At 39.4% G+C, this 27,318-nt stretch overlaps 2 protein-coding genes across 3 annotated transcripts in view; one reads left to right on the forward strand and one right to left on the reverse strand.

The window, feature by feature from the left end:
• Positions 1-1,684: 1,684 nt before the first annotated feature.
• On the reverse strand, positions 1,685-23,430 carry MTERF3 (mitochondrial transcription termination factor 3). Of its 2 annotated transcripts, none has more exons than XM_037802708.1 (8): positions 23,304-23,430; positions 20,484-20,832; positions 18,131-18,283; positions 8,392-8,581; positions 5,988-6,135; positions 5,558-5,629; positions 3,717-3,878; positions 1,685-1,947 (listed from the first exon to the last, which is right to left on the reverse strand). In XM_037802708.1, exons 2-8 carry the CDS (start codon positions 20,815-20,817, stop codon positions 1,753-1,755), a joined length of 1,254 nt encoding a protein of 417 aa, XP_037658636.1. In that variant the 5' UTR covers positions 20,818-20,832; positions 23,304-23,430; the 3' UTR covers positions 1,685-1,752. The 2 variants fall into 2 exon arrangements, with proteins under 2 accessions (XP_037658636.1, XP_037658637.1); XM_037802709.1 differs by lacking the exon at positions 23,304-23,430 and adding an exon at positions 23,152-23,285.
• A 264-nt stretch (positions 23,431-23,694) lies between these two features.
• Positions 23,695-27,318, forward strand: part of PTDSS1 (phosphatidylserine synthase 1) — a 62,508-nt gene continuing 58,884 nt past the window's right edge. Inside the window, exon 1 of the mRNA XM_037802707.1 lies at positions 23,695-24,019. Within this exon, the coding sequence (XP_037658635.1) occupies positions 23,841-24,019 (179 nt within the window). The 5' untranslated portion in view covers positions 23,695-23,840. The remainder of the gene's footprint in view (positions 24,020-27,318) is intronic.

Consider the following 27,318-nt stretch of genomic DNA (forward strand, 5'->3'; position numbering starts at 1 on the left):
ACTTAGCCCTGACCAATTACAAATTCAGTTTCTCATGAAATTTCAGGTCATCCATCACACCACTGAACACTGATGAACAACAAACTACTCTTAAAGTTAGTGGCTTGGAGTACTTTATTTCTTCCAATTCTGTTTAGTGGTTAATTGGTATGGCTGAAGGAGCCGGGGTTTAGCCAGGCAGCTCTCTCTTTACCAAATGTCTCATTGGAGTAACCAGACCCAAGAGCATGTTACAAGATGACAAGCTCCAATGTGCAAGCATTTATTAAGCATAATCGTACTGACCCAGTGTGCTGGTTTATACATATTATGTCACCCAGAAAAAGCCATGTTCTTTGATGCAATCTTGTGGGGGCAGATTGATTAATCTTTTTGATTAGGGTGTGACCTTTTGATTGGATGTTTCCATGGAGCTATGACTGACCCAACTGTGGGTGATGACTCTGATTGGATTGTTTCCATGGAGGTGTGGCCCTGCCCATTCATCGTGGGTCTTGATTAGTTTACCAGAGCCCTATAAAAGCTCAGACAGACGGAGCTCACAGCTTGCTGCAGCTTAGAGAAACATTTTGAAGACAGCTGTTGAAAGCTGATATTTTGGAGAATGTCATTTTGAAACACAGCCTGGAAGCAAGCAGACACCAGCTACGTGCCTTCCCATCTAACTGAGGTTTTCCGGATGCCAATGGCCTTTCTCCAGTGAAGGTACCCTATTGTTGATACCTTACCTTGGACACTTTATGGCCTTAAGACTATAACTTTGTAACCACATAACCCCCCTTTATAAAAGCCAATCCATTTCTGGTGTTTTGCAAAACGGCAGCATTAGCAAACCGGAACATCCAGAATCAGGGTGGGAGGGATTATGCAAGAGTGAAAATGCCAGGTATGGTTCATTAGGGGCCACCAGTATTAACAGTCCACCAAATTTGGTGACCGTAAGGCAATAACTGCTTATGATGTCCCATTTTACAAATAAAGAATCCAAAACTTGGAGGTTAAATCATTTACCCAGGATTACATGCCCTGTAAATGGGAAAAAAAAAAAAAAAAAAAGAAGAAAAAAGTACCAATTCATGCTATAAATCTTTGCATACTGGCAATAAGTAAAAGGTTTATCATGGCCTTTTTTACTATGTCTCATTCTCCCTACATACCTTCAAACTTTACTTTCCTCCCTATCCCTTTTCCTTTGCTGATTCTTAGTAGTTAACTTTGTGCAACTTCTGAATATCCATGCTCAGGAAGATGAGTAACAATGTAGATAATCCAAGCTTGAATGAGTTTTGTAGCATTATCTACATGAGTAATAGATATTACATGACTACTGTAGTATGCTCCAGATATTCCTAACACTTCAAAGAAAATAAAGTGTGATGAAACCACTTTAAAAGACCTGTGACTGTAACAGTGGGAAAGTCTCCAGTGTTCTTGCCTTTACCACAACTTTCTATCAGGGTGATGGGAAAATCAATGACAGAGCACCAGCCTCTAGTAAATCAACTCATAGTAAACTTTCTCTAAGTTTGCTATATTTTCAGTTCTTCCTTTCCTGAGAAGGAAGGAAATGATTGTGTCAGAGAAGAATTAAGTCACTAGGAACTTATAAGAAAGATCTACCAGAAGTGTACTCAAATTTACAATATCAAGCCATTGTTTCCAATGTCAATTGAGACCTGAGGCATTTATTTAAAATATATTTATTTATTCATATATACTTTCACTTTATTACATTTTAATATTCATCAAAAACTAAAGAGTTTTTAAGAATTTTTCAAAGTCCTGTACTGAGGCTTTGGCAATCTCTTCACAAAATATTTCATCAGGAATAGATACTAGTTTGTCCAAAGAGATGTAGTTAGATTTTGCTGGATCATACTGTGCTCTTCCTAAATAGGTAAGAAACAAATGTCTTTCTTTGATTTTTAACAACTTTGTATTAAATACCTAGAAAATAAAAAAAAAAGTTTTTAAAAAAACATTGTGCACTACAAGATGAAATATTAAAATTTACTGAGCTAAAAATTTAAATAGGTTAATATTTTTAAGGTATTGAACAATACTCAATAAATATGATAAATGCACAGGATTTTAATCCTATAGCTCCTGCTAAAAAGCTAATTTAAAAGGGACTCAAAACTAACAAACAAAATAATTATAAAATAATTAAGGACTACACTGTAGTCAAAGAACAATGACTATTTCAGAGAGACAGGGGAGAACGTACTAGAATAGCAAATCCTCAGGTCCCACCCATACCTACCTACTTAATCAGAAACTTTGGGAGTGGGGCACAGAAATCTGTTTTAACAAGCCCTCCAGATGATTCTGATGTTTGCCAAGTTTGAGTATCACCTTTAAAGATCAAGGTCTATGGCATCAAACATTTATAATATTTCATAATCTGTGAACCTTCTCTATATGTGTGTGTATCTTTTTTTTTTTTTAATTTAAATTCCTGCTGCTATCTCTGACTAGGATCAAAATGAAACTAATATTGTTTTTTGGGGGAGCAACTAGGTAAAGTATGTCTTACACCAGTCAACCTTGGAATCAAAACTCCCAAGAAACAGTGGCAGCAACCTTAAAAAGGAATCAGAAGCAGGCTAAGTCCCTACAGTCCTCTGCAAAAAATAAGGGTGAACCGGGCTTGAGATGGTGCCCTGAAGCTTGAGAGGGATCACCAAGGCTCCTTCATAAGGCCCAAACAAACCACAGTTGGTATCATGTCTCAAATTCTTCTCTTCGCTATATTACAGATAAACTAGGAATACTCCACATGACACACAACCTCCAGGTCTCTTTCCCTATGTTCAAATGCAAACAAAATAGTAACATACCACTTCAAAAAGACATTATGAAAAACAACTGCTGAAAACTAAAGTACTTTGAAAACAGTGATCAAAAAAATGTACAGCATGCTAATTCAACATGGGGTTGATTTGCTTTTGGAATAAAACACCCCTGGCACAGGGTGGATGATTAATTATGTATTGAAAGAATGATTAGACCACTAGGGTTTGGAGGTGACAAGATCAAATTCCCTTATCATGATCTACTGTCACTGAATGCTTTCATTTGTCCAGTGAATAGTTATTGAATACAGGAAAAGATTACTTTTATGAAATTCAATCAATCATTTGTTCAACCAATATTTACTGAGTGCCTACTAAGTGTCAAGTATAGTTCTAGGCACTGGGGATTCAACAGTGAATAAATCAGATAGGTCTCTGATTTTAAAGACTTAACATTCTTGCCAAAAAGCAGATAATGTCACTCACGAGGTCAGGAATATGAAAGTTTCATCAACTTAGAAAATAAGTCTTTGGCATGAGAGGCAAATGAACAGTTTTATGCTTTGGTAGATGATTACAATATGGCTCATTAATTCATGGATTCAGATAGATTTTGAATAAAAAGTACAGGAGGTGAAAGAAGCTTTAAGAGAAATGATCTATTTCAAATTTAGGAGAAAAAGGAGAGAATATTTACAAACCCAAGAGAGATTTGTTTTGCCTGTTTCCTACTGGCAGAACCAGTAACAATATGTAAAAACCACAGGAGACAGATTAATCACATATTTCTCCTCAGGAGATGTACATATGTACCTTGGAAATGATAAACTTCTCACAAATAAATAGCACTATGAACCTGGAGAGCAGCACTGAATGAAGGGCAAGGACAGCTTTTATAAAGAGAGATGTGTATTGCATTACCTGTGGGAACCTTACAATGATGTGGTGGGGAATCTGCATCACGTTGTGCACATAATCAAAAGTGTCAGTAAGTTTCCTTTTATTTGCAGTTAACATCTTTGGGATTCTGGTGATCATATGTTGAATTTCATTGTGTTTAAAACCAAGTTCAAGACGATAAACCTAAAAAAAAGGAGTTGTTACGAATCATGAATAGAAATCATTTTTGTTACTATGCCAGAGCATGCCTGATTCTTTTAAATAAAATCAGGGCATTTTAAATTCTGGGAGATAGATGCACTAATGGCCTCAAGGGATTATAGCTTCTTGCTTCTGGGATAACCTGAATTTCAAACTCCTCTTCTGAGAATGAGCTACTCACAACTCACAAGTATGCTGATCATCAAGAAGATCACCAAAAGGATCTAATCATACTTGTAAAAGAGAATAATGGTGGACATGGTAGGGCTTGTTAGGTTATTTGAGCTTCTGTTCCCAACCAAACTCATATACATGGTATATGAAAAACTGTCAACATTCCAGAGAGAGATGATAAAACCAAACACCCAAACATGGGTTAGGTCCTCTATGTGCTTTCATAGTACCTTATGCTCCCCATTAATCATCTTCTTTGCATTTTGTCTCCCCACTAGATTGTTATGTTCCACGAGATTGGGGACTATCTCCCCAGCAGACTGCTTGGTGGATGTTCAATAAAAATTTCTTCAACAAATAACTGTGAGACACTAAGCACCTCAGAAAATGGGCCTTCTGTGATAATTTCAAATATTATTACAGCTTTGTATCCTAACTAGTCAGCTGTCCTTGGAGTCACACTACTATTCTTTTAGAGGAAGGACAAGAAGAGTAGCTGGTATGTTCTGTTTTAGAGCATATAAGTTGGCAACTGGCACAGGGGGCTAAGGAAAGTGTCCTCTCCTCACTGGGGAGTAGCCACAGAAGTCTTTTAGATCCAGACCCCAAAACTCCTCATCTCCCTCCTGGGTAATGAAGTGGGGTCCCTTTCCCTTAATCCTAAAACATCTGAAAAGCAACAGTGTTGTGTAAACGGCATTAGGCCATGGGGAGGGGGGAGTGAGGCTGGGCCTGTACCAGTTAAAGGAAGCAAAACTTTACTGTTTAGGGGAGGCAAAGCTGCGGTTGCACGCATCAGCCAAGCGTAACCCTTTTAACAATAACTGCTCCAGGTCCAAGTGAAACTTTTTTGTAACCCTTTTATAATCAATAGCTGCTCCAGCTCCAAGTGAAACTCTTTGTGAAATTGTTTTTGTGAAATTGTTTTTTATGATCAATAACTGCTCCAGTTCCAAGTGAAACTCTTTGTGTAATTGTTTTTTGTGATCAAGAGCTAAACTGCCAACTCTGCTTCTGTTAGAACAGCTTGCTTGCTTGCGTTTCTAGGATACGGTTTCTGCCTATATAAGGCACCAGCGCACACAGGTGGGGGCTGCTTACTGAACTCCCTGCGCGGAGTGAGAGACAGCAGCCGCCTGCTAGCTGGCTAATAAAAGGCTCTTTAAATTCTGTTTGGCTGTCTCGTACTTTAACTCGCGGGCACCGTAACAGGTAACACAGGTACCGCTGACATACCTACTCTATTACTATAGAGTTACTGGTGTCAATGTCTGTAAGGTGATTTACTCATATATCACCTGTGAAAATATCATTAACCAAAACAAACTGCTTGCTAGAAATTATACTATTTCCTATTTCCATCTTTTTAGAAATAACATATTTAAAAATCTAGTTTTCTTTAGATGACAATAACAAAATCTGTTCTCTTCAGAGGAAAACAAAGAAAGAAGCTGATTTCTCAAAAACTTAAAATAAAATTGTCCTACCTTCATATTTTCTTTCACAGGCTCTAGACTTCCAGTTAGCAGCCTTGGGAGACGAATTACCAGATCTCTAGTCTATAGTTATAAACAAAACAGTCTATTACTATGTATGTGTATTTAACTAGTTGGAAAAACCAAGGGATTACTAAGTATACAAAGCTAAAATTTAAGATATGACCCATCAGAGAAATGCTAGGAACTCTGGAAATACATGAATTTAATTGTTTTAAGAAAATACAAATACTGAAAACAAAACTTAGAAGAACCAATTTGATGGAATATTATATAAAGATGCAGCTATATGCTTAACTTAGCAGGGTAATTCATTCTTGCACATTTAGGATTCATATGGGCCAGGCATCTGTTACAAAAATAGATTTAACATTTACTAAATGTACCTGTATGGAAATATATGAATTCTTCCCCCTTTTACCTTCTTCACATTAAGTTCAAGTTCTTTCTGAAAAAATCCCAATCTGTTATCCAGCCTTTCCACCGAAAAACTCAGCAAAAATGGTGCCTTTCTGACCATCTGTGCAATATCTGTCTTACTGAACTTTTTTGACTGTAGGTAAGCCACCCTAGAGAAACAAACAGAAATACATATATAAGGTAAACATTTACTACTATCACGCTGCTTTCCAAAGTAACAACAGTTTTTTAAAGTTAAGATTCCTACCCTGCCCTCCCCCAAAAAAAGAAAAGATAAAGAAAAATACTCTGTAATAATGACCTCAATATGGTTAAAACAAGAATCTACCCAAAGGTATCCCTTGTTATAAAAGGGGGGGGGGGGAGAAGGAGAGAAGTTGGAGGGAGTAAGGATAACTTTTTTTTGGTAACAAGAATCAGTATCTGATTAAAACATTATCAAAACTTTTGCCTATGCTGTGATGATTTTTCCAATAAAAAATAAAGGTAAGCCCCAATCAAAATAAACACATTTAAATAAGTATTTTAAATGCACAGATTATTCATTTGAAAATTCTTACAAAGAATCAAATAGCTTTTTCATATTTTTAGAATTTTCTGCATTGAAAAGAAAACAAGTACATGAAATCAGTGCTGTTACAGAAAGTCTAGAAAATAAGACTGCTCTATATATCAGAGTCATAAGCTAAGTTCAATTATTAAAATATTCTAAATTTAAATTTTTTTAACTTCCACAGCTTAATTTGATAGTCAACCAGGTATAGGAACTGTCAGATGCACCATCTATATAAAGAGAATATTCTTTAGTTATTAGGAACACATGTGATCTTAAGCAAGTAAACTAAGCTCCCTTTAAGCTGAAGTTTCCTGCATATAATTAAATGTTAGGAGATAGTATTGTGTAGTAGTTAAGAGCAAGGACTCTGGAGTTAAACTGAGTTTGAAACCCAGCTCTGCCACTTACTAGCTGGTTAATCTTGCACAATTCATTTAACCTCCCTATGCCAAACCCGTAAAATGGAGATATTAATAATGATGGTACAGAAGGCAGACTCTGAAATGGCCCACAGTGATCCCCACCTCCTGGTATGTATGCTTCCTTGGAATAAATCAAGGGCAAATTAATTTGTGAATGGGGAGGGTTAGTGCTCCCGACAGGAGGGGCAGAGCTGGATAGGCCAGATGAGTTTCCTAGAATCACCTTCTCTACCTCTTATCCTGTACTAGCCTGTCTATATTACAACAGACTGTAAGTCCCATGCAGGGAGACAGCATGTCTATCTCATATGTGTCAAATGTAAGCTCAGTGCCTTGTATATATACAGTAAGAGCTCAGATTGTTCAACATAAGGAATACAGTTTTTTTGTGTTGTTTTTTTCCTAGTTCAAAGAAAAGCCACTGAACTACGATGGTTCAAGAACTGTAAAAGCTCTCTATAATGTGGTGAGATTCAACACCAGTGTGGAGAACAGCGTAGAAGGGTCAAGACTAGAGGCAGGTCAGTGAGGAGATGGCTTGTGAGAATCTTGGTGTGAAATGAGAGGGACCAAAGGAAGTAGAAGTGAAGTAGAGAAATGGCACCTGACTGATTTGAGGTACAAAAAGGTAGAACTGATAGCCTGGGTGATTTATTAGATGTGGTCGCTAAAAGAGAAACCAAAGTTAATACCAATAATCCAATTTGGGCAACAAGGTGGGCAGTACTCCCATTCAGTGCATCTGGAAATATAGGGAAGAACAGATATAGGTGAGAGATGGGGGTGATGGTGAATTCAAAATGTTAACTTAAGGAGATGGACTTTGTATTTTTCTCTGTGGCATTCCCAATGCCAAACAGAAAATTTATCTTGCAGATCAATGTTATCTTATATCGATTCTCAGAGATTTCATTAATTCTTTGGATGCTGAATGAAGTACAAAGGTATTTATAGACTTGCTATTTAAAGAAGGAAAAAGGAACTACCGAAACCACCAACTTATGGAAATGATTAAACAAATTAAACATCAATTTGCCAAGGGAATGTTAAATGTCTACATCAAAAATTGGCCAGAAAAAAACAGAAAAGTTCAGGTTTTCATAACTTTAAGGGCACCTTTGGATAATTTAGCTATTTGTTAATGAACTTTTAAAGGAACTTATTCCGTAAGTATTGTCAGTAATAAGTTGAAATCATAAAAATAATAATGAGTAGTTGAATAAGAACTGTTTTAGGTACTTAATTTCTATCTAAGAAAGTCCATGCTCTCCCACCCCCCACCCCCCAAATATATATATTTATATATATAATTCATATTAATTATTTCAGTAGGTCCTTGTACAGCAGAGACTTAAAAATATAACTTACACATATATTTCCTCCATAATTGCTCTTGGGTCATGTGAGAATCATTCTGAAAGCCCTACCTGATCTTAAGATTTTCAAGGTCTTCAGAGAAAATGGCATAATTTTTAGTCAAGAATGCTCCCAGTTGGTTATCCTCTATACCCAAATCTTTAAGAAACAGGAGTATTTTCTTAAAGTCTTTCTCAAAATCCAGTCTCAGAAGGTGGTTGGCTGCATCAGAATGTTTTTCTATCTTGGACAAATCGACCCCTAAAATAAATTACAAATACTGTTTGAAGATAATTGCTTAGTTCAGCCATTAAACTTTATCCACATAAGCAAAAGAAATTACTGATGTAGATCAATAATCTATCCAAAGGAGAACCCAGATAGACCAATAGAATCTCCTAAATATTTTTAAACTGGTTGTAGAGATAAAAACAAATTAAAATGAAAACAAGAGTATTTATTTCAAAGCCAAGTACAGAAGAAAAGAAACTGGCTAAATTTCCCTCCAAAACAAATTCAGTGAGTCATATTGTCCTAGAACCATCTCTTTATGTTTTTTTGGGAATGAAAATAACCTACAATTCAAAATTCCCATAAAAACAGAGCATTTTATTCTCTCATTTTTTTCCTTTTATCTAATTGTTTTAACAATGAAATTAAACACAAATAGGAAAGGCCTGCTCTGTTTAGAATAAACATTTGAAGCTAGTGTAAAACCTTAAATTTAGACTCAAATTTCACATGCTTAAAACTAATTCTTCAGATGAAAAACAACTCTCCCAAACCAATTTCTAGATGCAACTTTACAGTCTTAAATACAAAATTATTAGATCCAAATATTATTCCTAATCCAAATGTCTTGATTTTAAACAGGTAGTTATATAAGATGGCCAAGAACAGAAAAGTAGATTAAACACATGCAGAGAATGAAGTCCAGAAACACACCCAGGATGAAGTAAAAATAGTATATACAGTAATAAAACATTTCAAATCAATGGGAAAAAGATGAACTATTTTTAAAAATATATTGTGACTGCTGGATATACATTTGAAAAAAAAAAATGAAAAAACTTTCTGTATCTTATACAAAAAATAATTCCAGATAGATTAAGAATCTAAATTGTGTCAACTCTAACATGCCAAGAAGAAAACAGAGAATTTAAAAGATCATATTGGAAATGAAAAAGATTTTCCTAAATGTGACATTATAAACATAAAGGAAAATATATGTTTGGCTATATAAAAATATAAAACCTATGTATGACTTTCTGCATGATACATATTTGCACAGACAAAGGTCTGGAAAGCTAGTCAGGGAATTGCTAATAGTGGCTACCTTTGTGAAGTGGAATGGTGATGGCGAGAGGACAAGAAGCCTTTCACTTGTAATATTACTTGCAGTTTTAACAACTAGGTGTAATGCTTTTATAATTTAAAATTAATAATATTAATAGAAAAATAAATCAATTATTGGATGGAAAAATAAACAATGGAAACTAGTTCTATAAATCTACGATAAATGGGGGAGAGAATGCTTTAAAAATAACATAGAAGGCTCAAACTTCAAATTTAACGAAATATTACAGCTTACATGTATTGAAGTGTCTTGCTCAGCATGAGCTGTGACACCCTGACTGTGCTGAAACAGAAAGCCTGAAAAGCTTCTTTTTAATAATATAGGAAAGCAGAATCTCATCAGGAAAGCACACCGCTGTCAGTACAAATCACTGGGGCTCACTCATGATTTCATTAACTTGAAAAACATTCACTGAATGCCTTCTATGGACAGGAACTCCTGTTAGGCACTAGGGATATAAAAAATTAATAAAACATCATTCTAACCTCTAGGTGATTCCAGTCTAAGTTGGCCTTATCTCATCAGTTCAGTAACAACAAACACTACCACTGTATTCAGGTATGGTTTCACCGGCAGGCAACAGAAACCCACCCACAAAGTTCAAATGAAAAGAACTTTAATGAAGGGACTCTATACAGTGGTGTGAGCAGAGTTAAGGGAACAGCAAACAAGGGCACCCATGTGACTAAAGAAATGAGAGAAAAAGTGTTATCAGAGCCCAGAGGGAGCTGGGAGCTAGTAAGGAAAGGGCTGCAGGGTAGGAGCTGTTGTCATGGAGTGAGGCAATTACATGACCCAAAGGAGGGAGGCAACAGGGAAAAACCACCCCAACTAGCTTTCTGTCTCCTCCTGCAGGTGCCTCCTATTGGCTGAAGCCACCCAGAAGCCAGCTGGGAAAGGACCCCTAATGATGCAGTGCAGAGGGGTTAGTCTCCTGGGGCACAGAGCAGACAGAGAGGGAGAAATGGATCTGGGAAGGAAACAGAGTAACTAGCACACCTGGGCACACAAAAATATTGTCTGACAATGCAATCATGGTCCCCTTAAGATACTGTCATTTAAGTTACTTCTAAGAGATGCTGTTGAAGTATCAGCACACAGATGAAGGAACACTAAAATATATTCCACAGTTCTGAGTGGAATTCCACAGTTCTGGGTATACTGCAAATTATTTAAAGGTAGAAATCAAGTCTTACGCTTACTTTGTGTCACCCACAGCACCTACCAAAGGCTGGGAAAGCTGTTATATAAGGACTGGTGACTGACCCCTGCTCTTAACACTCATCCTTCCCCCTTTGTTGAACCCACAAAACACATTATTTGTATTTCTCCTCTGGGACTTATCACTTTTTACCTTTCATTATTGCATTTCAGTTAATCTTATTTATAAGTCTATTTAGATGCTTCTGAAGACTTGAAACTTCTTGAGAACAAAGGCAATTCCCAATACATTGGGGTAACTTGCACAGGAACTGATGAATAAATGATTACAATGCAATGTCATTAGTACTAGGAAAGAAGTAAGAAGGGGGTGACATAGGAGCCCAGAGGACAGGCACAATGTCTGGAGGATCAGAGAGGACATTTTAGAAATTACACTTAAGTTCTCTAGTTGTCAGAGTTGGTTAACCAAAGGAGGAAACTGGTGAGAAATGAAGCTGAAAGGGTAAGCAGGGGTCAAACCATGGACAGCTTTGATGCTATGGAAGGTTTTCAAGGATTTTAAGGTCACTGACACAGTCAGCATTCCATTTTATAAAGAGCACTAACACTAAAGATGTTATCAGGGATGATATTGCTGGGAAGAAGACTATTAAGTTAAAAAAGCTCCTGCAGTCATTCAGTGGAAAATGAAGACCTAAAATAAGACAGTGACTATAGAATGAAAGAAGCAGATGGATTTGAGAGATATAGAGAAGGCAGAATCCATAGGATTTAGTGCTAAATTAGGTGTGAGGAGTGAAAGTAGGAAGCAAGAATCAAGGATGACCCCTAAAAGTTTCTACAGATGCAAAGGCTTTTCTCTTTTCCCTCTCCTTACAAAAATTACCCCTCAAGGGGAACGAGAAACAAAAAACTAAACTCTCCTTTGATGAAACAAGATTTATCTATATCCTCAAACCACAATAAATGAAAACAGATGAAAGAGTGGCAAAGGACTGAACAGGCAGGAGAAAGAAGAAACTCAAATGCCTGAAAATTAGAATTCTGACAAGATGCAAGCTGATTTATACATAAAAAACTCAAAAAGGTACAGAAATTGGAATCACCAGATATCTGAAAAGATTGGGAGTGAATACAGGCTGAAAACAGGGAGACTGAGTATCACTGTATACAGAGAGCTTAGACACAGTGATGGTTAGGTTCATGTGTCAACTTGGTCACATGATGGTATCCAGGTGTCTGGTCAAGCAAGTGCTGGCCTAAACACTACTGCAATGACATTTGTGACTGGTTAATAAACCAGACGGCTGGTTTATTAAATCATCAGTCAATCGACTGCACCAGTGACTGATCACATCAATGAAGAGTGTGTCTTCTGCAATGAGAGAATTCAATCAGCTGGATTTAATCCAATCAGTTGAACACTTTTAAGGGAGAAAGAGAGACAATCATCACTTCTTCAGCTAGCCAGCGTCTCCTGAGGAGTTCATCAAACACTTTCATCGGAGTTGCCAGTTTGCTGCCTGCCCTACAGAATCTGGATTTGTGCACCGCCCCCCTTCCCCCTGCCCAACCACGGAATTTGGATTTGTGCATTCCCACAGTTGCATGAGACACTCACATATATCTTTTGTTGGTTCTGTTTCCCTAGAGAACCCTAACTAATATAGCTTGGTACTGGGAGTGGTTCTTGAGAAACAGAATCTTAAAATGGGCTTTTACAATTTGTTTTCTACTCTGATTAGATTCAAAGGCGCTAATGACTCCATTTCCAATAATCAAGATGGCTATGACAGTCCATGGCATGAGTTGGCAACAGAGATACACAAAACATCACCATTTGATTCTCCTAATCATACTCTTGTACAAAGCAAGGCTCTGGGTGACAGTGTTTTTGACACCTTAACAGAGTTTTGCGGAGTGAAAAGGTATAATGGTGTTGGCTGGTTGCTCTTAGATACGCTGGATAAAGTTATAAGAGAAAGGGACGAGCTAAAGGCTTCAAATTAGAAACTTAAGTGCTGTATGACAGATAGAAAGGTTTCCATGTGTGCTCTGAAAGAAAATCTTATTTCTTGCGGCTGCAGACTTGAGATTTCTGAAAACCAGACCCAGAGTCTCATTGTGTGAGTAGCAGATTTACAACATAAACTAAAATCTCAACCTCGCAGGGTGTCTGCTGTTAAAGTAAAGGCATTGATTGGAAAAGAATGGGATCCTGAAACTTGGGATGGGGACATATGGATTGATAATAATGGCAGTGAGGACACTGGAACCCTGGATTCTGCTATCTTTGCTAGATATAATGGTCTGCCCTGAGGAGACAGATGCCCAACCGCCAGTCTGCTTTGAGGAGCCTGCCATCCAACCTCCACCTAAAGAGATTAACCCTTCAGTGCCTGCTAAACCTATAATCACCTTCCCCGAGGAAGCAGCCTTCACTCTTCTGTCTGGAGAGATTAATCCTCTTTCAGGGGATGAAACTGCAATGGAATGTCCTGAGGTAAATGGCTTGAGGGATACTTCTATTCTTTTCATGACCCACCTCCACCACCAGTCTTTGCTTCAGGACCTATAACTAGACTAAAGTCCCAACAGGTCCTGAAGGGTGAGGTACAAAGTGTGACCCATGAGGAAGTCTGCTATACTCCAAAAGAACTGCATGAATTTTCCATTTTATACAGAAGAAATCAAGGGAGTATGTGTGGGAATGAATAATAAGGGTGTGGGATAATGGTGGAAGGAATATAAAGTTGGATCAGGCTGAATTTATTGATATGGGCCACTAAGCAGAGATACTGCATTCAATGTTGTAGCTTGAGAGGTTAGAAAGGGCATTAAGTTTGTTTGGGTGGTTGGCTGAAACATGGATCAAAAAGGTGACTGACATTACCTGAGGTCAAAATGCCAGAACTGCCCTGGCATAATGTAGAGGGGATTCAAAGGCTTAGAGAGATTGTAATGTTAGAGTGGATTTATCATGGAAGACCTGCTCACACATCCCTGGAATGTCCAGAGGACATACCTTTTACAAGGACTGTGAGGAATAAATTTGTGACACTAGCTCCAACATCCCTGAAGAACTCTGTAGTCACTCTTCTCTGTAGGTCAGATATTTCTGTGGGAACTGCTGTCACTGACCTGGAATCCTCAAATACAATGGGGATAATCAGATCCCGAGTTGGCAGAAGACACGTGGCAGCAGTTACTCGCCAAAGACAAGGTGGGCGTGGCTACCACAATGGAAAACAGGCTCAAAATAGCAGTCAAAATAATCTGACTCACAGAGACTTATGGCATTGGCTAGTAGATCATAGAGCACCTAGAAGTAAAATAGATGGGCAGTCTACTAAATTCTTGTTTGATCTGTGTAAGCAGCAGAATTTCAGGTCAAGTGAACAAAAGCCTAACTTGAATTACAAAAACAGAGAGTCACAGCCCCTTAATCAATTCCCAGACTTGAGGTAGTTGACAGATCCAGAGCCTCTTGAATGAGGGGAAGGCTGGGAACACTTGGGGAAGGACCCTTTTGCACTGTCAAAAGTTTATATTGTTATTCTTCCTCCCAGCCTTCCCCAGGGGGACCTAAGGCCGTTTACCAGGGTAACTGTGCATTGGGGAAACGGAAATGATCAGATATTTTCGAAATTATTAAACACTGGTTCAGAAGTGACATTAATTCCAGGAGACCCAAAGCATCATTGTGGTCTAACAATCAGAGTAGTGGCTTATGGAGTTCAGGTGATCAATGGAGTTTTAGCTTAGGTCCGTCTCACAGTGAGTCTAGTGGGTCCCCGGACCTATTCTGTGGTTATTTCCCCAGTTCTGGAATGCATAATTGGAATAGACATACTCAACAACTGGCAGAATCCTCACATTTGTTCCCTGACTTGTGGAGTGAGGGCTATTATGGTGGGAAAGGCCAAGTGGAAGCCACTAGAACTGCTCTTGCCTAGCAAAACAGTAAACCGGAAGCAATACTGGATTCCTGGAGGAATTGCAGAGATTAATGCCACTCTTAAGGACTTGAAAGATGCAGGGGTGGTGAGTCCCACCACATCCCCATTCAATTCTCCTATTTGACCTGGGCAGAAAACAGATGGGTCTTGGAGGATGACAGTGGATTATCCTAAGCTTAACCAGGTGGTGACTCCAATTGCAGCTACTGTTCCAGGTGTGGTATCATTGCTTGAGCAAATCAACATATCCCCTCATACCTGGTATGCAGCTATTGATCTGGCAAATGCTTTTTTCTCAATGGCTGTTAGTAAGGACCATTAGAAACAGTTTGCATTCAGCTGGCAAGGCCAGCAGTATACCTTCACTGTGCTACCTCAGGGTTATATCAACTCTCCAGCTCTATGTCATAATATTGTCCACAGGGATCTTGATCATTTTTCCCTCCCAAAAGATATCACACTGGTCCACTATATTGATGAAATCATATTGATTGGACCTAGTGAGCAAGAAGTAGCAACCACTCTAGATTTGTTGTAAGGCATTTGTGTGTCAGAGGATGAGAGATAAATCCAGCAAAAATACAGGGGCCTTCCACCTCATTAAAATTTCTAGATGTCTGGTGGTGTGGGGCATGTCAAGATATCCCTTCTAAGGAGAAGGATAAGCTGTTGCATCTGGCCCTTCCTACGACCAAAAAAGAGGCACAATGGCGTCTCTTAGTACTACCATGCCCTGTGATTAAAGTCAAGGAAAACTGCAACAGGACTACCAATGGCCCAGAAACTTCAGGAATGAAGGTTTGGGTGACCCCACAGGTAAAGAACTACTGCCAGCTAAAGCACTTGCTGAGGGTAAAGGGAACATGGAATGGGTAGTGGAAGAAGGTAGTAATAAATGTGAACTATGACCATGTGACCAGTTACAGAAACGAGGACTATGATGGCATGAATATTTCCTCCTTGTTTTGTTAAGAGAATGTTTGTATTTGTCTGTAAACCAAATATCTTTGTTTTCCTATCTTATCCCCTTATCATGTGACATAAGGTGTATTGTTAATTTTGCAGTATTTAAGTTACAGGAAATCAAGTTTAAGAGTCAATGTTACCCAAGGACTTGCACCCTATTCTGGAGAGATTTAGTGCATTTCTGGTTGTATGCAGGACAGCTGAGCATTGTTAGGTGAAATATATGTCTGTTAATGTGCTCTATTTAGAGATTAAGTATGGTTTAAGGTAATGTGTACAACTGCCAAGTTGACAAGGGGTGGACTGTGATGGTTAGGTTCATGTGTCAATTTGGCCACATAATGGTGTCTGGGTGTCTGGTCAAGCAAGCACTGGCCTAACCATCATTGCAAGGACATTTGTGGCTAGTTAATAAACCAGAAGGCTGGGTTATTAATTCATCAGTCAACTAATTGCACCTTGACTGATTACGTCAATGAAGGGTATGTCTTCTGCAATGAGAGAATTCAGTCAGCTGGATTTAATCAATCAGTTGAAGACTTTTAAGGGAGAAGGAGAGAGGACCTTCACTTCTTCTTCAGCTAGCCAGCATCTCCTGAGGAGTTCACTGAACACCTTCATTGGAGTTGCAAGTTTGCTGAGTGCCCTAGAGAATTTGTACTCGTGTATCCCCCCACTACTGAATTTGGACTTGTGCATCCCCAGTTGCGTGAGACACTTTTATAAAATCTTATATTTACAGATATCTTTTGTTGATTCTGTTTCTCCAGAGAACCCGAACTAATACAGACCCTCAAATCTCTTATCTGTCCTGTCATCTCAATCTCCCAGTAAAAGGGAGGTTCATTACCTGGGAAAATCAAATAAGATAATGGGCAAAGCAGAGGGTTACAATTAGGGAGCAGACTAAAAAGAAGAGGAATAAATGTAAGTGTATTAGTTAGGGTTCTCCTTGGAAACAGAATCAGTGAGAGATGTCTCTGATTATCAAATTGTAAAAGTGACTCACGCAACTGCAGGCACGCACGAGTCCAAATTCTGCAGAGCCGTAAATAAACCGTCAACTCCAAGGAAGACGTCCGACGAACTCCTCGGGAAACGAACCGACAACTTTGACAAACTCCTCAGGAAACGAACCAGCAACTTCGACAAGCTCCCCAGGAAATGCTTCACTGAGCAGCCGAAGAAGAAGTGAAGGTTCTCTAACCCTCCGGCTTATAAGCCTCCAACTGATCACCCAGACCAAATCCAGCCAATTGCATTCTCTCATTGTGGAAGGCACGCCCCTTGATGAGTCATCAGTTAGCCGCAGTCAATTGACTGATGATCCAACAAACCGACTGATCACTGGACCAAGTCCAGCCAATTGCATTCTCTCACTGTGGAAGCACGCCCCTTGATGAGTCATCAGTCAGCTGCAGTCAATTGACTGATGATCCGACAAACCAGCCCGTTGGTTTATTAACCAGCCTCAAATATCCTCATAGCAACTGTCAGGCCAGTGCCCGCTTGACCAGACAGCTAGGCCGCCTAGCCAAGTTGACACATCAACCCAACCATCACAGTAAGTTTGCAGTTGAGACCCTCTGGCTGCCTTCAACTTCCCATATCTACCTGAAATTTACCAGTCAACAAGTTAAGGAAGAGGCCAAGAGAGAAACCATCCAAATCAGGACAGAAGACTCCAGGAGAAATGACATGGTGGAGATGTGGGGAGTAAGGGGCAATGCAAGCAGGGAGCAGTAAGCTAAGGGGCTGGGGAAGTAGAACTAATAGATCAACAGACAGGGTTGACTGTAGGGCAAACTGTACTGAGAGGCTATTGGAAGGTACGGGAAAATTTAGCCTAGGAACAAAGAAAACTAATCAAATGAAAAACAAGGCAATTAAGTCTAGGAAAATGAAAAGTTGTACAGGAAGGTAAGCAATCATAGAATACTTCTTGGTAGAGCAGCAAGCAATATTTATAGTCACAATGTAATCACTGACTAATGACTAATCTAAAAGTTATAGTATAACCAACTTGGGAGAATTGGAGTTGGGGAAAAGTATTTGTATATGTATAAAATCTCAACTGATGAACCAAGCAACAGCACTATAAACAATTACTGAAAATTCTGAAGGATAAATACAAACAGAAACAGCAATAAAAGTTAAACAGGTAACCCTGGGGAACCAAATGTAAAGTTAGGATGAAGCAGGAAATATGATTTTCCATGAGAAATATTTTCACAATGCTTGAATTTTGCTTCCATATATCTACTTACCTTGAAATAGAGCCATTAAATTTTTAATTTAAAAAACTAAGCAAAAAATAAATGGAGAGTACAGACTCAAGAAGCAATGTAGTTTGCTCAGACTTACCTAGAAGCACTAACTTCTGCAGAGTCTCAGAATGATCCACATAGTCTCGAAGTGTGAATGAAACTGGGGGCAACAGAGGGTCTGCAATAATTTGAATAGCCTCTTTCTCGGAAACTGGTTGCAATGGAGACAATGGAGGTAAATCTTCCAGTTCTTTGAAGCCAGCCACGTGGAAGGAGAGAAGTAAGTTAGCTCTCTAATCTGCACAATAAAATAATTTCTATAAAAACTTCTTCCCTACTTTGTTTCTTTCACTGATTAACTCTTGGGATCATGTCAGATTTAAATATCTAAGAAGTCCAAGTACTTTCTAAGAGATAAGGTTAAGACTATTTAGAGAGACTGTTCCTCCAAGAAATTTGTTGGTAAGTTTCAAGACACACAACTCCTTTCATTCCCTTCACTTTGAACCAGGAGGTAAGAATGTGCTGACGATCTTCAGCTGATCTTGAAGTACATTTTCAGAGAGACTGAGTCTACCATACTTGACCTGGTCAAAAGCACAACATATTACTACTACCAATCCAAACCGTATGGATCAAAGTCATCACATTCTGAAATGTCTTAGTTTTGATCCTTTTCCCTGCTTCCCAGTTATTCTCAAACACATCTCTAAGAGGACTTCTATGATTTTGTTTCTACCACCTGTAGTCCTTTGCTAAGTATGTGAACCTGTTCCCTCTTTAAACAATCTTGATTCTGCTAGCAATTTTTTTTTTCTGTCTAATGAAACACAGTATGGAAATACTAGGAACTGCAACCTACCTTAAGCTAAGGAATCAGGGCTATGATCTTCTGATGCATTTTTGCCTCTGATCACTGACTCTTCCTCATTTTTTAATGCCAGCCCCTCCTCTCCATCCCCCAGCTTCTTTCTTTCATGTTCTACTTAATCTAATAGTATTTCACTCCTGGTGAAACATTTCTGTGTATTTATGATACTGTGTAACAATGTTGCTTGTTCCCTCTTCATTCCCCGCCCCCCCCAAAAGTATTAAGTACTTCCTTTAAACAGCTATTCACTATCAAGAACTTGGTTTATTTCTCTCAAAACCTTTGATCAGTACTTTGTAGATCAGGTGCCCTTTTGTTCAATATTTAATTCTCCATCAGTTTCAACCAATGGGAAGAAAAGACTTTCCGAAGACAGAACTGCCAATTCACTTCTTGTAACTTACTTGCAGGTCGAAAACCATATGGAGTGAGGAAAGTAAAAAGGTCTAAAAGTAATCATTACAACACTTGCATGCATGTCTAGGGTGCTATGCTCTAGAGGCCTGAAAGGGAAAAAACATCTCCCTCAATCCCAACTAACAGTAACCCTTGCAAACTGAAAATTCTTGGGGTGGGAGATAAGGAATTTGCCCTTTGTATTGTCTAAATGCAAGTTAACTGAAAAAGTGGATATAGGAAAATTAGTTGATAAAAACTTGCTTTGCTTCAGTCAATTAAGCTTCTGAATTTCTGAAGTTTTAAACATTCCATTTATTTGATGAGTTGCCACATTGTTTTTATGATAAATTGCCTTTGATTTATAATTTTAAACTGGGCATTAAACACTCCAATCATCTCGATTGTACATATAATACAGTCTACAGAACTGAATTTAAAAAGAACGGCAAAAGCACACATTTTCTCTAAATGTAGTTCTACCCCTACACACACACTTATTTAATGAATTCACAATTTTAAGCTCTAATGGTGCTGGAACATTTAGACATCCATATGCTAAACTAAAATAAAGAACCTTGACCCATCTCTTGTATCACGTATGCAAATTAACTAAAAATAGATTATAGACCTAAATGTAAACCCTAAAACTATAAAACTTCCAGATGATGTGCTTGCAAGGGGCTGGGGTTGGAGGGAAAGGCCTGACTACAAAGGGACACAAGGGAATTTTGTGGGGGGTTCTACACGCTGTTCTGTATGTTGACTGTGGTGACTGTTACACAACCACATGCATGTGTCAAATTCACAGAACAGTATCCCCCCAAAAGGCTAATTTTACTCAATATAAATTATACCCAAATAGACCTAATTACCAAGAGAGAAAACTTTTTCTTAAAAGAATCTAAAGAATAAAATATTTAGAAAGCAAATGACATACCATATAACTATAAAATAATTATATATTAGCCCACAAGCTTTTTTAAAATCAATAAAATAAAGGTATAATAAAAGTAAATGAATGGAATTGGCATTGCTCTTTTGCTTGCTTAGTACAAAATATGGCTAAAATGGGCTAGCAGAATGTAAATAGATAGCTCTGTTCAATCTACCAAAGGCAGGGCTTGGGGTGGAGGTGGGGGTGGGGGTGTGGAGGTTGGCTTTCCTGAAAGTGCAGAATTACCTTCTAAACACAGCTCAGAATCAAAGTTGGGTGTCCTTTGTGTCTTCTGTGACTGTTCATTCACAGAAGGAAGCCGAGTGCTTTGGGCAGAATTATTCTCTTGCCTACTTGTGTTGGTATGCTGGAAACTATTCCATAAGGAGGAAGTCCTAAAAGTCTTAAATCCCCACTGGAGTACACCATTGTCAGAGGATATCAGAGGCTTAGCAGAAGAGCCACGCAATAATTTTCTTCCTGGTCTCTGAAAATGTCTGCTGGGTTGTGTAGCATTGATGAAGCTACCCAATTTAATTGAGTTGAACCATCTGGGTATCTGCTGGGCTGAGAGGGCCATTTTTCTTAAAGCAGCCTACAAAGGAAAAATACAACTGTGAAAAGGAGACAAATTTAATTTGCTTAAACGATTAAAACAGTATTCAAACAACAGAAAGATACACTGGAAATGACCATTTTAAAATGGTGTTTAATGAGTTTAGATGACTAATGTAGTCAGGTGTTTCTGAAGCAGAGGAAAAGCCAAAAACAAAGCAGTCTCCATTATAAACCAGAACATCTGAACAGGAAAAATAAGGATATGCTTTATAATTTAAAAATCAAAATCAAAATCAAAAGGGTAAGAAAAACATTTAAAACATAAATCTGTAAATGTTCAAATTATGGCTAAACCCAATAATCTCAATTTAATCACTTAAAGAAAATAAGACAGTGCAATTAAGTATTTTTGAAACTTGCTTTGAAGGACATTTAAGCAGCAGATTGCTGATCAAAATAACACAATTATTCAAATGCTATTTTATGTACTATAAATTTGCCACAAAATAAAAAAACAAAGAAATCCACTGTCTTAAATGGATCATCAAAATATCATCATTGCTATACTATATAGAACAATAAGGCGGTTTCTTGCTTCATCCTCAGAGCTGAACACTGCTGATTATGTTACAGATAAAGCCGTTTCTCAACAGAACCAAACAAAACTAGTTTTGTCAATTCTGTTTTACTGCAGGAAAAAAAAAGCGTTCAACAATAAAAGGTTAGAACAAGCAGGTAAAACAAAATGGTAGAAATAAGCAAACAGCAATGAAATTATGCACATTTTAACAGAAAAAGTAGTTGTGTTTAAAAAACTTTTCATCAGGAAAGGCTGTCACTACCTCAAACTTGGGGTATATGAAGGAATTTTATATTTAGCTCAATTAAATTAGAAAGATAAATTCAATGCACATAGTTTTACATTAAATAAGATAATCCATATAAAACACGTGGCCCAGGATCCAGCATACAGAAAATGCTCAATTAGCTTATTAGGTATTGCTGTTTATTACACAACCAAATACAAATGAATTGTCGACTTAATTTTTGCATATGATTTTTTGGTTCGTTTTCCTCCATAAGGAAATCCAGCTTGGTTTATGCTCTGAATTAGATCAATTATTTGAAGGCCTAGCCTTCCGGAAACTTGTAATTTACGGAGGACTGTTGAAAGAGATTTCTAAAAGTGAAAGTATCACTGCCATTCTGAAATGATTTTATAAAGGAAATAAGTATTCACTAAAACCTTGCAGGCAGGTGAGTTAAACAAAATTTTTTTCTGTTGGAAGTGAGCCTCCAAATGTGACCTGTCAAGTTTTCCCTCAAATGGACAACATACATTCTCTGCACAGCAATATCATAATGGTGCTCAACTGAAGGTCAGAAGGCCTCAGTCATGCTACCTTGACAAGAGTAGTTTCTTGTGGTAGTTTAGCACAGTGCCTGGTCCATGCTGGGGAGTCAATAACCATCCCTTCAAGTAATAAAAATTTAAAAAGCCATTAAGTATACAAGATGACTCTTAAGATTCCTGTCAGCTCTAAAACTTTTTTGACTCCTAAATTGTCTCAACACTTCATCCTATCTCAAAACAAAACTCCTGCAATCCGAAATTCGCTCTTCAGCCCTTCCATACCAGGTAGGATGAATTTCATTCATATAAATTAAAAGGCATTTGTGTATGTAATTAACGTTTATCCTTCTATTTTACTTTACAACTGCATTTTCTTCTCTACATCATTCCACTGCTCTCCATCCAGCTTAACAATTGGTTAATTGTGTCCATGAGAGCAGAGCAGCGTCTCATCTCGGGATCCACCCTCACAGTCGCTATTCCCCATAAAACCCAGATCTTCACTGAATGGCAATGAATCGACAGCAACTATGGTTAACTGACTTGCCTACACAACATGTAAAGAGGGGAGTCATTTGCATACGTGTATGAAAGTGTCTTCTAACAACTCCAGACACATTAAGAAAAACTCTTAAGGAGCCCTTTAAAATACCAGATACTACTTCTCGACCCTTCATCAAGTATTTCGGTGGGACTAGGAGTCGGCAGAGAAACACTGCTTTTTCAAGGGTTCAAAATGTCTACCTCTGTAAGGCTAATACATGGAATCAGGATATAAAGGTGGAAAAAGATAAGCTTCGTAATATAAAGGGCCTCCCAAATAATACCTTGCGTTCTCCCTAGGTCATTTTCACAAGTCAATTTTAGTTCCTCAAACCGAACTTCCGCAGGAAACCTATTTACACGCTGGGCCTCTCAGCGTCCTCTGCAAAGCGCGCTAATAAACAAGCATGGCTGAGTTTTCGTCATCTCAACCGGTAAACAAAATAAAACAAAACCAACCGATCTCGCCTGGGCCGCGAAGATCCAAAGGCCATGAGGTCCAGAGGCGCGGCTCTGACCCGGTGGCGGGGCGCGGCCTGGACGCGAGCGCGTCCGAAACCCGAAGGGGGCCGGACCCCAGCCCCTTCCGCTCTGGCGGCTCCCAACTTTACCTGTGGTAAGGCCCGGGCCTCGGCTTCTCTACCGCGGTGGCCGACCGGATCGCCCGACCGGCGCCGTACGCACTGCACACCAGCCCATCCGCCCGCCCGGCCCCGCGCTGCAGCGCGCTTGGTCCCACGTGGGTTGCGGCCTGTCTGGGCGAGACTATCTCCGAGTCTGCGCGGGGGGAGAGCTAATGGAGTGCGGGTAGGGGAAAGAGCCCACTAAGAGTCACAGCTTCCCTTATATGCTCGCTTTTCCATGAGACTGTGTTGTTGGAGGGTCTGAAGAGCCTCCGTGAATGTCTAGACATAGCTATCGCAGAGCGCCTGTTTGGGGACAACCAGTGGCGCCCCCGCCCAAGACTGTGTCGGCTGCGCCGCGACCCCGCCCTCCCGCGCAGGTCTTCGACTCAGTTCCCAGCCTTTGCTGGGCGCCAGACCCGGCCTCGCCGCCCGACCGCTGGCCTGTCTCGGTTCACTACCTTTTCGGTCCCAGCCTTCGCGGGCTGGGGCCGCTGCCGCTGCCTCAGGACGGGGAGGCGGGCCATGGCGTCCTGCGTGGGGAGCCGAACCCTGAGCAAAGATGATGTGAACTACAAGATGCATTTCCGGATGATCAACGAGCAGCAAGTGGAGGACATCACCATCGACTTCTTCTACCGGCCGCACACCATTACCCTACTCAGCTTCACCATCGTCAGCCTCATGTACTTCGCTTTCACCAGGTGAGGCGGGCCCGGCCGCGCGAGGGTAGCGTCCGAGAGAGAAGGGAAGAGGCGGGAGGGAGGCGGTGGCGGAGAGGGTGACCCAATGTGGCTCTGGGGTGAGGAAGCAGACTGGCTGCTGCACGCACCCACAGTCGCAGCCCGAGCAGATCCGCCGCCCACGCAGCGCCTCCACCCGCGCGTTGTCTCACTGCACACCCCAGCCCCCTCCCCGACAGCCCCTCTGGATTAGCATACGCCTCTACCTCCCTTCCACTCTCCCCCAACCCCTCTCCACCTCTCAAAATTACCCTCTCGCAACAGTGCCTCGGGCCACACCCCTAACCCACGCGGGTCACCTAGCACGAGCCCCCTTCTCCCACCGCACTCAGCACTGCGCACCACGCACGTCACGACTCTGGTCCCCACCTTCTGCAGCCCCTCCATTACCCGTCCCTACCCTGCACACCGCATGAATCATCTATGCACCACTTTCAGGACACAACACAACACACTTAAAACACCCCAACCCATACCGCCTCCAGAATACAGCACCCCACACCACACACACATTCAGAACTCTTCCAGTATTCAGTACAATATGCCAAATACACAAAATACACACTTGAGCCCACCCACAATCCTTTTGTATGCAGCACTTCCCCTGAACATCACAAAGTCACCTACCATAGCCCTTCCCCCTATCCTCAAACACTATCCATCTATACCACAACACAAACTGCTGCTCTAGACACACTGCACAGCAGACCTTTCCCCATGCAGGACAGGTAATACCCATCATCTCTTGGGTATCACTATGCCACACACAGCCCACCAGCCCACACATAACATCACACCCGGCTAGTTCACTAGTTACCACACGTGCTGAAATGAGACTTTGTAAAGCAACTGTAACCATGCTTGGGACATAGTAGATGCTGCATGTATCAAATCAATACAACATAACACAACCCTCTTATCCCTTGCAAACATACACATACTCAACGCACTTCTGATAAATACCTGTTTGTGGGGCTGCTTAGCCCAACTCTTGACACCCGCATCATGTAGCTCTAATATATATCACTATATATGTGGCCCTTATTCTCAACCCAGGGAACTAATACATTCCTGGTGTGTAATGGGCACAAGCGCCATGATTCCTCTTTATAAGGATTTATATTTTTTGATTGAACCTCTTTACGGAAAGGAAAGTCATACCTACCAAACTGTTGTGGTTTAAAAGACCAATCCAGATGAGTGTAGTTTTGGAGCCAGACTTTGCTGGTTTCAAAACTGGCTGTGTGCTCTTCCTAAGTTACTTAACCTTTCTCTGAGCCTCAGGGTCCACACCTATAAAATGGGGATGAAGTGAACATTTACCCAGGTTATAGAGATTAGATAGATATATATAAGTGTACTTAGCGGAGTACCTGGTACATGATACTCAGTCAATGTTAATTACTTCGCTTCCAGTATTTTTATCCAACAGTCAGTGGTTCTCGACAGGGAGAGCAAAAAATGTGTAGGGGTATTTCTGGTGGTCCCAAGGATTGGGGGAACACTTCTGGTATTTAGTGGATGGGGCTTAAGGATGCTAAATGTGTTGCAATGCATGGGACAGCATTGTACAACAAAGAATGATTTGTCCTCTATGCACACACACACAAACACAAATGCTAGTGGTGTCTCCCTTGAGAATCACTGCAATATTTTAGATTTTCATAAAACTGATAATATCCTTCCACACCACATGTGTTCCTTACCTCCATAATCTATTTGACTTTTGGTTCTTTTATGTATTTGTCTCTTTGAATTAAACTACCTACAGGTATAAAGCATTTGTAATGGTTACTTGCCCTTAATGATTGAGGGCTCCTGCTACTATTTTTGTAAAGTCTGCTGCTGTTGCTGTACAGTGGGATAAGGCTAGACCTTTCCATGGTATCTGACCGAGAATGTATTTCTAGCTTTAGAGGTAAATCAGTTTTGCCCCTAACTATGGTTAACCCTCAAATACTTCATTGAGTCATCTGATTTTGCTACTTAATACCTGTGCAGCCACTTAATTTTCCTAAGCCTCAGTTTCCTTAACTGTATGTAAAATGAAAATATTAATGGTAATACCTTATAGGATTGCCTGTTAGAAGGATTAAATTCATCTTTTTAGATGATCTATGTGTTCAGTGCATGGTAAATACTAAGTGCCCAATAAACATTGTTATTATTACATGATTTCACTGTATGCTAATGCCTTCTGAATTATATTTGTCATTGAATGAAGATGCAGTATGCTTTGTAATTCAGACAAAGGATAAAGGCATTGGAAAAATGGACATTGCTTTGACTAGCTAACATAAATGCCTGTTTCATATTAACTTCAGTTTAACTTTGTCTTACGTATGGCTTGGCAGTGATGAAATAAGTGAGAGAGTTTCTTTGGAAATTAGAAAAGCAATTACGGTGTTTTGTTTTAAATAATGAGAAGCAAAAATGAGCAGGTTATTTCAACCTTTTATCTTTAATATTATATGGACACTTTCAGAATAGACGTCTCTTCCCCTTTTCTAATATAGTAAGTTGCATTCTTCTGAAATTTCCCCTTTTGCAACATACTCTGCAAAACAGTCAATAAATTGCAGCAGTGAAAGTATAAGAAATGAATATGAATTTTAAGAAATGGTCAAAAGTAATAGAAAAAGCATAATCTGAAGTTCAGACTATGGCCATTTCTAAAAGTGATAATTTTATTTCTTCTACTAATTTTATGCAAAAACAGAAATCACATAATGAAGATCTAATTAATAATAAAATTCATGTTATATAAAATCAGAAGCCCAATTAGTATAATTAGTACTTACAACATCTTACTCTTTTTGGTAATAATTTCTGACCCTTTAAAACAAATTACAAAGGTCTCTGTTTTCCTCCATAAAGATTTAAAGTAATGACCTCTTGAATGAAAATTATTCATTCTGTGTTCTTTGTAAGTGATTATCTCTAGTACCTTATCCTTATTTTGTAACAGGATTTTAGTTGGATAGCTGTTCGATGGAAATTTTTCAGTAAAACGTTAAAAATATGACTTAAAATTTGTCGTTCAAAGACTAGTTGTCTCGGAGAACAGGAGCTAGAATACATTTGGGGCATCATATTACTAGTATGTGGGAAACAGTACCTGGGTAATATCACATGCTGTAGAGACCCAGAGAGAATTTAGGATTGAGAAAGATTAGATACCTCGCACAGAAGTCTGAAACAAGTTTGGATTTGTCAAGTAGTTCTTTTGTTAAAAAGCAGGTAGGCCAACTCACTGTTAA

The sequence above is a fragment of the Choloepus didactylus genome, chromosome 14, assembly GCF_015220235.1.
Source record: "Choloepus didactylus isolate mChoDid1 chromosome 14, mChoDid1.pri, whole genome shotgun sequence".
NCBI classification, from domain to species: Eukaryota; Metazoa; Chordata; class Mammalia; order Pilosa; family Megalonychidae; genus Choloepus; species Choloepus didactylus.